General features: G+C 48.7%; 1 protein-coding gene across 1 annotated transcript in view; it reads left to right on the top strand.

Moving 5' to 3' along the window:
• CACNA1B (calcium voltage-gated channel subunit alpha1 B) overlaps positions 1-12236 on the top strand; it is a 198063-nt gene that overhangs the window by 36642 nt on the left and 149185 nt on the right. The window contains exons 5-7 of the mRNA XM_077771531.1: positions 6753-6844; positions 8017-8169; positions 9409-9599. Coding sequence (XP_077627657.1) covers positions 6753-6844; positions 8017-8169; positions 9409-9599 — 436 coding nt within the window. The remainder of the gene's footprint in view (positions 1-6752; positions 6845-8016; positions 8170-9408; positions 9600-12236) is intronic.

The raw sequence follows: 12236 nt of genomic DNA, 5'->3' as shown, positions 1-12236 counted from the left end.
TTGACTTTATATCCTGAAACTTTGTTGAATTCATTCATTCTGGTAATTTTTGGTGGGTTTTCTACAAATTTAGGGTTTTCTCCATTTGAAATTTGTTGGGATTTTATTTTATTTTATTTACTTTTATCTGTTGGGAATTGCATTGAATTTATAGACTAATGTGGTAGATTACACTGATAGTAATTCTACTATTGAACTGTTATTATATTGCTATGACAACTCAGCTGGCCATTATATACTCTTTTTTTTTTAAATGTTTTATTTCTGAGAGAGAGAGAAAGAGAGAGAGAACAGGGAAGGGTCAGAGAGAGGGAGACACAGAATCTGAAGCAGGCTCCAGGCTCTGAGCTGTCAGCACAGAGCCCGATGCGGGGCTTGAACCCACCAACCATGAGATCATGACCTGAGCCAAAGTCGGAGGCTTAACCGACTGAGCCACCCAAGCGCCCCTATATACTCTTTAAATACCTACCTTGGAATTTGGTTTATTCTGATTTTTAACTTAAGATTTGTGTTCATAATTGAGATGTGTATAAAGTTTTCTTGTCTTTTCTAGTTTTGATATGAGTTGAGAAGCTTTTCTTGTATTTTTTTAAAAATATTTTTTTATTTATTTCTGAGAGAGAGACAGCGTGAACAGAGGAGGGTCAGAGAGAGAGGGAGACACAGAATCTGAAACAGGCTCCAGGCTCTGAGCTTGTCAGCACAGAGCCCAACGCGGGGCTTGAACCCACGAACTGTGAGATCATGACCTGAGCCAAAGTTGGACACTTAACCGACTGAGCCACCCAGGTGCCCCTCTTGTATGTTTATTCTCTGAAACAGTTTGCATAAAATTATCTGTTCTTTGAATGTTCATAGAACTAGCTTGTAAAATTGTCTGGGTCTGATGTTCTGCCAGAGAAAACCTGAATCCAAATTCATTAATTATTATTACTTTTAAAAGTTTATTTATTTAAGAGACAGACAATGTGAGTGGGGGAGGGGCAAAGAGAGAAGGAGACAAGAGAATCTGAAACAGGCTCCAGGCTCCAAACTGTCAGCACAGAGCCTGATGCAAGGCTTGAACCTACAAACTGTGAGCTCATGTCTGAGTGGAAGTCAGATGCTTAATCAACTGAGCCACCTAGGCTTCATTTTTGTAAATGGCTGTGGTAGGCAGGACTCCAAGGTGACTTCCAAGGCTTCCATCCCTGCCTCCGGCCATCTCCCCTTCAGTGTGGGAAGGACCGTGGATAGGATAAGATATCACTGCCATGGTTAGTTTATAATCAGTTGACTGTGAGTTAACCAAAAAGTACCCCACCTAATTAGGTGATCCTTTTAAAGGGACCGGGTCCTTCCCCAAATCAGAGAGTTTAGAAATGTGAGGGACTGTTGAAGGCCAGGTGGCAAGGACCCGAGCCGTCTCCAGGAGCTCAGAGAAGCCCCCAGCTGACAGCAAGACAGCGGGACCCCTTTCCCTGTGAAGCGGCTGGGAAGCAGGACTTGCCCTAGGTTAGCCTCCAGGTGAAGGTGCAGCTGGCTGACACCTTGATCTCAGCCTTGTGAGACCCTCATCAGAGCACACAGCTGCACCGCGCCCTGACTTCTGACCTGCAGAGCTGTGAGCTAATCAGTGCTATTTCAAGTGACTAAAACAGTGGCAAGTTTTTACCCCGCAATAGAAAAGGAATACAGTTGTTCATGGCTTATTCAGGTTTTTAAAAATTTCCTGTGAGNCCGTGGAGTATTCCATCATATAGATAAACCACATCTTCTTGATCCATTCGTCCGTTGATGGACACTTAGGCTCTTTCCATTTTTTTTATTCAGGTTTTCTACTTTTTCAGTTACTTTTGATAATTTGCATTTTGGAAGGATATATCCATTTCATCAAGATTTTAACATTGGCATACAATTGTTAATAATATTCTTTTAGAATTCTAAAAATCTCTCATGCCTGTAGTTACATTCCCTGTGTGTAATGCCTAACACACTTAGGCATGTGTGCATACATGTGTACACACACGTGCACTTGCATGAGCACCCATGCAAATGCATGCAAGTGCTGTATGTGTTTGTAAATGTGTGTGTCTGTGTACAGGTATGTCCAGATATGTGCACACTCTTTCTTTTTCTTGATTATCCTTGCCAGAAGCTTTTTCATTTTATTAAACTTTCAGATTCAGCTTTCTGTTATTTCTCTATTTTCTATTTTAAGCATGTCCGCTCTTTATTATTTCCATTTTCTCTCTTCTGTAAATTTACTCTGCTTTTCTTTTTGAAGATTCTTGAGGTATATCTGTGTTTATTTACTTTCAGTCTTTTAAAAAAATCATTGAAGGTTATAAATTTCCCCTAAAACATCACTTTAACCGAACCCCCACATATTTTATTTTATTTTTTTATTTTTTTTAAATTTTTTTAAATGTTTTATTTATTTCAAGGAGAGAGAGAGAGAGAGAGACAGCGTGAGCAGGGGAGGGTCAGAGAGAGAGGGAGTCACAGACTGAAATAGGCTCCAGGCTCCGAGCTGGCAGTCAGCACAGAGCCCGACACGGGGCTCGAACCCATGAACCGCGAGATCATGACCTAAGCGAAAGTCGGACGCTTAACCGACTAAGCCACCCAGGCGCCCCGTCGAACCCCCACATATTTTAATATGTGGTATTTTTTAAATGTTTATTTCATTTAAAACATTTTTAAAATTATTTTTTAATTATTTATTTTAATGTTTATTTATTTTTGAGAGAGAGACACAGCACGAGCGTAGGAAGGACAGAGAGAGAAGGAGACAGATTCTGAAGCAGGCTTCAGGCTCTGAGCTGTCGACACAGAGCTCAACACGGAACTCGAACTCCTGAACCTTGAGGTTGTCATCTGAGCTGAAGTCAGATGATTAGGAGGAACTTGACGGAGGAACAAGGGGGAGAAGAAGGGCGGAAATGGTGGGGGAAAGGGAGAGAGGCAAACCATGAGAGACTCTTGAATGCTGACAAAAACTGAGGACTGATGGATGTGGGGGGAGGGGGGGATGGGCATGGAGGAGGACACTTGTGGGGATGAGCACTGAGTGTTATGTGGAAACTAATTTGACAATAAACTATTTGTAAAAAAAAAAAAAAATCAAGAGTGGATGCTTAACTGACTGAAGCACCCAGGCACCCCCCAACTGTCTTTTCTATAGTATCTCCTTGTATATCTTTTAAGAAATATTTTGTTTTAAATATTTCTGCATTTCCACCCCGTTGTGTCTTTTGTAAGTAGCATACATTTGGATTAAAAAAACCCAATGTAATAATCTTTGCTTTAATAGAAAATTAATAATCATTTATGGTTTCTTTGTAATTACTGATACATTGGACTTAATTCCGGTATATTAATTTCGTGTTTTCTCTTGATATCTTTTTTGCCTTTTTGGGCAGATTTTTCTGACTCCCGTAATTCACAAATTGTTCTGTGTTACCTGTTACCCACATACCTTTATCCCCTCTGCTGGTTTTCTGATACATTGTATTTCTAGCCATTTAGCTGATATCCTTAACATTTTATCATTTATTTATTATTTATTGATTTATTTTTGAGAGAGGCAGAGAGAGTGCAAGTGGGGGAAGGGGGGAGAGAGAGAATCCCAAGCAGTTTATGCGTGGTCAGTGTGCAGAGTCTGATGTGGGGCTTGAACTCATGAAACCTGAGATCATAACCTGAGCCAAAGTCAGATGCTTACCTGACTGAGCCACCCAGGTGCCCTGATATCCTTCATATTTAAACACCTACTTGTAACCATACATTTGTCTGACACAGAACAGCAAACTACAGCCTATCTTTTTGGCAGCCTGTGGTTATAAATACAGTTTTATTGGAACACAACCCTGTCCATTTCTCTACATATTGTCTGTGGCTGCTTTTGTGCCGCAAGATCAGAGTTGAGTGGTTGCAACAGAGATCTTACATTCGCAAAGCCTAAATACCTACTAATTGGCCCTTTACACAAAATTTTTGCTGCTTCCTTGTCTAACAATTAAGAGTGAGTTAGTCTCTATGACATAGTTTGATTCAGCTACACATGCAAGAACCCTTTCTGTACATATTTGTATTGTTGCCTAGATTGTCAGTCTTACATGTGGAGAATACACACAAAATAATGAAAAGTGAATATCACAATTAAAAAACAATCAAGATTTATTAAATTTAACTACTTACAAATTACTTTCTGTGTCTGCCATTATTCTTGTATACTATGCATTGTTTTTGGGCTCAGGTTTCATCTTGTTTTACTGAGAGTCTGGGGTCATGACTTCTTTTATATCTGAAAATGTGTTTATTTTACCCTCACTTTTCTTTTTTAAAAAAATTTTTTAATGTTTTATTTATTTTAGAGAGAGAGAGAATATGAGTGAGGGAGGGGCAGAGAAAGAGGGAGACACAGAATCTGAAGCAGCTCCAGGCTCTGAGCTGTCAGCACAGAGCCCAATGTGGGGCTTGAACTTGTGAACTGTGAGATCATGACCTGAGCCGAAGTTGAACACTTGACCAACTGAGCCCCCCAGGCGCCTTTGCCCTCACTTTTCATTGACGGTATAGCTGGACACTGAGCTCTAAGGTGACGATTACTTTTCTGCTGTAGCTCTTTGAAGGTATAACTTAATTATCTTCAAACATATATTTTTGAAGTGAAGTGAAGGTTTCTTTCTTTTTAATCTTTTTCTAGATATTTTGTCTTTTCTTTTTTGTCTTTTGTTTTTTTTCTAGATATTTTGTCTTTTTCTGGTACCTTCTAAGACTTTTTATGCTTGATGTTCTGCAGCCTCTCACTGCTTCTGGTTGGATATATTTTCTTTGTCTGGTTGGTACTTGCAGTGCACTTTAAATCTGAGAAGTCGTCTTTAATTCTGGACATTTCTCACCTGCTACTTCTTCAGATGTCGCTTCTTCAGCGTCTCCCCCATTCTCTGCTGCGGCTCACGCTGGCGTGTGCTGGGCATATGATCTGGCCTGCGTGTCACTGAGCTTCTCTCGTTTTCCCTCTTTGGCTTTTTGGTGTCTGTGGGTGAGTTCCCTAGCACCAGCCTCCACACTGTTGTCCAAACCACTAATACTCTCAAACCAGGCCTCCAGCCCAGAGTGTGATTTATTGTTGTTGTTAATGTTATTACAGTAACGATTTGTAATTGCCAGAACTTTGAGCTAGTTTTTAAAATACCTACCCGTTTCTGACTGGTTTTGTTCAATAATTTATTGATTTTATCAGAACAAGATTAATCTTCCAGTAATTGATTTAAATAGTTGAATGTCTCTCAGAGCAGTGGTTTTGGTTTGAATAGATATTTTCTTGTTGTCCTTATTTTTTTACCCTGCAAGTTTCGTATTAATTTTTTTTTTAGTGTTTATTTTGAGAGAGAGAGAGAGAGAGAGACAGAGTGTGAGCAGGGGAGGGACAGAGAGAGAGGGAGATNAAAAAAAAAAAAAAAAAAAAAAAAAAAGACAGTTCTTTAATTGTATGATGCTTGATATGCTGCTTTGATGCCCAAGTGGAAATGTTAAAAAGGCAGTTGGGGGGCGCCTGGGTGGCTTAGTCGGTTAAGCGTCCGACTTTCGCTTGGGTCATGATCTCGCGGTTCGTGGGTTCGAGCCCCGCGTCGGGCTCTGTGCTGACTGCCAGCTCAGAGCCTGGAGCCTGTTTCGGTCTGTGACTCCCTCTCTCTCTGACCCTCCCCTGCTTACGCTGTCTCTCTCTCTCTCCTAGAAATAAATAAAACATTAAAAAAAACATTAAAAAAAAAAAGGCAGTTGGGTTTATGAGTCTGCAGTTAGTGATGTGCGTGTGCGAGTGACCAGCATGCTGAGGGGCTCAGAGCTGTGGGGTAGACCTGTTGGGTCTGAGCCCTGGGGCTTCCACTTCTGGAGTCTGGTGGAGGAGGCGAGGGTGGCGACCAAGACCCTGAGGGGCTGCTGGGAACCTGGGGGGAAACGAGGGAGTTGACCCAAGGGCAGAGGAGAAACCATTTAGAGAGGGAGACTTGACCATTGGAGTCAGCGAGACAAAGGCTTGAACAGCTTTCCAGGGGAATAGTGTGGGTGACAGCCTAATGGGGGACAGGAAGGTCAGGTGGTGGGGACACCAAGGGCTGACCCTCTGAATGAGCTTTGGTGTGGAGGGAGCAGGGAAACAGCTGTGCTGAGAGGTGGCTATTGGAGCTTTTGTTTTTTGAGATGGGACAGTTTGGAATATATTTTCTGGCTGACGGGATTGGTTATGATGGCTTTGCTGAGTCCCCTGTAGCTGCTCTTCGGCCTGCCCTCCCCTGCTTGCCCCCCAGCCGGTGTTCTCTGGGGGAAGGTGAGGAAGGGTGTGTGTGGCGCCTGTTGAGGAGTTTCCACTCAGCACCGCCTCTCGTGAGGCCGCTTGCAGTGCAGGAGGCATTGGTTCGGGGACCTGGGCCGGGCTTGGATTTAGATGGAGGGCAAACTCAAGGCCAGGCCAGGTGCCAGAGACCATGTGCCCTCCTGGGGTGATTCCGTTGAGCCGGAGGGAGGGTCACGCTGGAAGCAGTCATTGCGGCCATTGCTGTGAGGACGCCTGGATTCAGTGCCTGCCTCTTCCGCCACAGCAGCACCACACCCGCTGTCAGCCCTGTGCTCGGACAGTGGGGGACACAGGCCAGAAGGTGTCGCTGTTGTTGGGAGAAGGGACGTGGGTGGGGGCACGTATTCTCCTCTCACGTGAATGTGGAGCCCTTACTTCCCTGTTCCTTCTCTGCTCCTGCCAGGATCCTGGCCACAGCTGGCACCGACTTCGACCTGCGGACCCTGCGGGCTGTGCGTGTGCTCAGGCCCCTGAAGCTGGTGTCTGGGATTCCGAGTGAGTCCGGCAAAAGCAGTCAGGCCCAAGCCCACCTGGATCACTGACCCCCGACCCCGACCCCACCACAGCCACAGCTAAGCCTTAGCCAATGGGCTCTTTGGCTTTGGTGACTCAAAGCTCAGTGCTCCTGACCCCTGGGAACCAGGTGTGAAGAAGGCTGGCGTTCTCTGTGACAGCCCGGAGACTGGCCCTGTTGTTTTGCCCTGACTTGGCCTCCCCACATGGAAACTTTGCTTCTCCTCACACGCTCTGCTATATTTCTAGCTCTTTGCTGCTTTTTCTGGGGTTAAAGCACAGACGAGACCGAGCAAGGAGGTCGGCAGGACGCCTGACAAAATAGTCAAAGGCCCACCTGTCTCGGCTCGGGCTTGGCAGGCCCTTGGAGAACCCAGACCAGATTAAGACACAGTCCTGGACTCAGCTGCCCAAGGGGCCAAGGCTGGTTAGGAGCGTGGCTGGGGGCAGGCGCAGCGTGGCCCCTGTTCCTCCAGTCCAGTGGAAGTGTAGTTTTAGGTTTCCTCAGGGCCCCAAGTGGGCAGGGACCACTCAGGGCTCCGTCCCCCTGAGGCCGCTGCAGGGGGAGCCCCTGTTCTGCCCCAAGACCCTGCCAGGCAAAGGCTCAGGCTTGTATCTAAGAGCTGGGGCCCTGCGGTGAGGGGGTCACGGGGTTGAGCTTCCTCCATGTGCTGACTGTCTCTGGCCTTGTGGTCAGTGGTCAGACACTCCTGTGAGCAGGTCCCTTGCTTTGCTTTCCCTGAAGTGTTGGGGCCTGTCAAGACCTGCTCTTCCCTCCCAGTATCCCCTCCCCTTTCCTCTTAGGACTCTGTTCTGGCTCCACCGAGAGCCCTCCGTAGGTCCCCACATCTCCCCAGCACCTACCCTCCACCAGACTGCACACTCTGACACTGCACACCCTGCTCCGTCTACTTCCCTCCGAGACTTATGCTTGGCCCCCCACCCTGAGGACTCTTGTGGAAGCACATGCCGTCCCCCCAACTCCCCACATTCCCCGCTCCATCCCTTACTCTGAGGGTCCTCAGCTCAGCACCTTACCCCAGGACCTCCAGTCCTGCGCAGCCCAGGCGTTCGCCAGTCTACCCACACCCCCACTCGCCCCCCGTACCACCCACCCTGCTCTGACATGCCATGCTCTGGCTGCTCTGGCCCAGGTCTGCAGGTGGTGCTCAAGTCCATAATGAAGGCCATGGTCCCGCTTCTGCAGATCGGGCTGCTTCTCTTCTTCGCCATCCTCATGTTCGCCATCATTGGCCTCGAGTTCTACATGGGCAAATTCCACAAGGCCTGTTTCCCCAACAGCACAGGTAAGGCCTGGCAGCACCCCTTGGGGTCAGACAGGGACCATGCTCTCACTCATCCAGGAGACAGGCACTGTTCTAGGTGCCAGACAGAATGGGGGGGGGGGGCATACACCACAAGCTGGAAAACACAAACACGTGAATAAACACATATACAATGATTACAGATTGTGGTAACTCCTAGGAAGAAACCAAAGGGGAGTTTGCGATAGAATAATTTGGGAACCTGCTTCACAGAAACTGGCCAGGGGAGGCCTCTCTCCTGAGGGGATGGGTGAGCAGCGATCAGACTGGAGTAAGAGGGACTGTGATGTGGCCGCTGGGCCGGAGAGCTCCAGTTACAAAGATCAGCGGGAACAGAGGGGAAATCACGTGGCTTCACGGCCATGGTAGGAACTCTGAGTCTTCCTCTGAGAGAAATCAGGAAGACAGTGCAGGGCTCTGAGTGAAAACTGACATCATCTGATTGTTCTGGCTGCTCCAGGGAGACAGAGGCAGAAACAGCTTCCGCAGGAGGGTAATACCTCAACCCAAGAGACATGGTGGCTGTGGCCAGGCTGTTTCGGTGGAGGTGGTCATAATGAGTTGGGTTCTGGATGTATTTTGCAGTGAGGCAGATGAGCCACGTGATCATCTCAATCGACGTAGAGAAAGCTCTTACTAAAATTTAAATAATTCATGATTTTAAAAACGTCTTATCAAGGCCAGCAGAAGCAAATCCACTCTGTAGGGGCCAGTGTAGTGAGGCCCGGGCTCTGCAGCCCCCAGCCAGCCTGTGGGCACACGTTGTGTGGGCTCCGAGCCAGCCTGCCTGGTGAGCAGGGCCTGCAGTGGCTGGCTCCAGAGTGACAGGCAGCATCTGCATGTCAGGAGAGCCTCGGTGTTAGTTTGGCTGTGAGAGAAAGGAGCAATCAGTGGTGTGGTGGTAGAAGAGTTGGATGTTAGGGGTTTGTTGTTTTTGGTTTTAAGGCAAGCAAGTCCTAAGGCCTGTTTAAACAGTAATGGGCAGGTTCCAGGAGAGAGGGAGAGGTTGGCCAGTAGTTCCTGGGAGGGTCGGTCTGAACTCAGATGGAGCCAGACTGTAGGCAGCGGGAGAGCCGGTGCAGGGAGTTGAGGGAGGATTTCCATTGGTGCCTGATTCCTGCCCACTTGTGATGAGGTCTTTGTGACCCAGAAGTCCCAGTAGGGGGTGGAGAACTTGGTGTTTCTGGGTTCAGGGTCTCTGCTTCATTCTCCTCTCCACAGACACAGAGCCAGTGGGTGACTTTCCCTGTGGCAAGGAGGCCCCAGCCCGGCTGTGTGAGGGCGACACCGAGTGCCGGGAGTACTGGCCGGGACCCAACTTCGGCATCACCAACTTCGACAATATCCTGTTTGCCATCTTGACAGTGTTCCAGTGCATCACCATGGAGGGCTGGACTGACATCCTTTACAACGTGAGTTGCATCTTGGCCCTGGGACTGTGGATGGGCCGTGAAGCTCCTGGGATCCCATTTGGGGTGACATTTCTGATCTAAGGGCCTCTGCCCAGCCTCAAGCTCCTTCCTCTACCCCAGGATAAAATACAGGCCCCTTCCTTCAGATGACTCTACCAAAGGCCCTCTGTCATCAGTTTTAACTCATACTTTTGACCTGGGTCCTAGAGTCTCCAGGACAGCTTCTCTTAGGAAAGTAAAACTGAGGGCCAGGCAGTAGAAAGTCAGCAAAGAAAATGCCAGAGAAGATGCTATTGCTGCTGCTGACCAGATGGTCACAGTGCCAATCCCCTAAGCCTCACTGCAAGCTTGCTCCAAATTAGGCCCTGCGTGAAGTGTCCTATCCCTGTTAACTCATAGAGTCATCTCAAGAACCCCATGTGCAATGAAGAAACTGAGGCATGGAGGGGCTGTTTAAGTTGCCCAAGGCCTTAAGACTAGTAGGCAGCTTGCTGGGAACTGCCAGCTCTGCCATCCCTGCTGGGGTTGTCTGGACGGAGGGAGGGAGAGTGAAGCCTGCTGGGGCTCTCGTCCCTAGGCAGCCGGCTGAAGACAGTCAGGAGCAGGGCAGGCTTTACCGCTGCACTGAGCTGACGCTGAGGAAGACTTCTCTGATGATGCTGGCGTTCTGGGGTCAGAGTGTGTGTCTTGCGCATTTTTGTCTTTTCCACTGTGTCTATCTGGTGCTGTTTCCTCTTCATCCTCTTGACCATCAGGTTGCCCGCCTGTCACAGTGGTGTGTACAGGGAAGTCTGGGTTCGTGCCCAGGACAGAAGCTGGTCTAATGTCCTTGCCTGGTGACCCATCCCACTGCCACGTCCCCTCCGCGTGAAGCTCTTCTGGGAGGGCTCTACCGCAAATGCTTGACCAGAGTTCTGTCTCTTTTTTTATGTGATGACCTCCCTAGCTACCTTCTAGCCTGTGTGGTCCTGTGAGCCACTAGGGCATACGAACAATTAAATTAGTTCCTCAGGGGCCCTGGGAGGTAGACAAGGAAGGTACACATGAGCTAGAGATCTTGGAAGGTTTGCCTGGGAGGGCACGGCTGGTTGCTGGAATGTCAGGTACAAGACCCCGCATGTTGAACCTGCCACTTGTATGCTGAGCCCCTGGAGCCCTGTGTTTCCCAGCCTCTAGGAGCCTGGGGAGGAAATGATGGTGATATCTGGTGGCATGATGGACAGATGGAAAGGGACAGACTGGGACCCTCTGCTCTGTGGGTTCGTGGATATTCAGGTGGATCTCAGGGCCAGGTGTCCAGCAGGTGCTTGGTAGATGCTCACTGAGCAGGCAGCGGGGAGGTGGAAGTTAGGGAAAAGCTGGCCCGCAGTCCCTTGAACCAGATCCCTCCTTGGAGTGGGAGTTGTGTCTCATGACAGGCTCTGTTTAATTGAGGAAAAGAAGAACAGGCACAAAGGCGGTTATGAGGAGCTTGGCTGTTCTTTTCCTACAGCAAATCAAGGAACAATTTCCCCAAGACAGACCCTAAAAATAGCTCTGTGCTGGCCACATCCCTGCCAGCCCCACCTGAGCGAGGACTGCATGAACAGGTTGCTGCAGCTTCCAGTGCCCACTGGGAATTGGCCCGTGGCCCTGGTGACTCAGACTGGTGGGTCTGTGCTCTGCGTGGGAGGGGCTGAGCAGGAACTAGACCTTAGGGCAGGACTGGTCAAGACAGCCACAGAGGCACATATTTCCATTGGACCCTCAGGGCTCTGGGCGCTCCCTGAGATACTGCATATACAGTGAGAAGCAGGAGGCATTTGGTAAAGCCCTAATAATGGCAAGTGGTTTAAAGAAAACAAAGGTGGATGAGAGGCAGGGAGTGATGAGTTAGATACCTTGTGACAGCCAGGCCTGGTGAGGTCTGGAAGCCAGACATGCAGGTGCTATGAGATTGTGCCTTGGAGGTTTGGCAAGGCCCCAGGACACAGTGACAGTGGTGAGCTGTGAGGTGGCCTAGATCTGGCTGGATCCACTCTCCACACTGAAGAATAATAGGGTGAGTTGCTGCAAATCAGACAGGGTGTTTTGAAGGGGATTCTTTAGAGAGAGAGCCTGCCCCTTGCCTCCAACCCCGTGAGAGGAGCTTTCATGGTCCTTTCAGACATACTCCTTAAGTGTGGAGCCCCAAGTGACAGTGCCTGGACTTCAAGGGCAGGGGCCATCGGCCTGCAGCGGTGGGGCAGAGAGAGAGAGGTGGAGAGCACACTTGAAGTTGGGAACAGAGGAGGGTGTGTGAGTGCTTCTCATGGACCAGCTGTGGCCAGGGGAGAGTGGCCAGACAGGAGCCCTTTTTAATTCTGACCAAGGGAGTGACAAGGTCTCAGCAGAGAACCTCTGTTCACGAGGGACTGCTGAAACAATGGGGGTGGGGGTGGGGCAGTTCTCCAGCTGAAGGAGAAATGGCTTGCCTGCAGCTTGAAATGTAAGTGGAGTCAAATGTGTTCCTGGAAGAACCCACAGAAGTGCTTCATGAGGGACAAGTCAGCAGGAAATTTCCGTTAGGCCCAGAGAGATGAGATTATCTCAGGACACCGCAATGCACAGAAGAACTTGCCTGTCCCCAGGCTCCCCCCCCCCGCCCCCCTTCCTCCC

Source organism: Crocuta crocuta, unplaced genomic scaffold (assembly GCF_008692635.1).
Source record: "Crocuta crocuta isolate KB4526 unplaced genomic scaffold, BGI_CrCroc_1.0 scaffold1013, whole genome shotgun sequence".
Lineage (NCBI taxonomy): Eukaryota > Metazoa > Chordata > Mammalia > Carnivora > Hyaenidae > Crocuta > Crocuta crocuta.
Note: the sequence above shows the minus strand (reverse complement) of the source record. Positions and strands in the feature narration are given on the sequence as shown.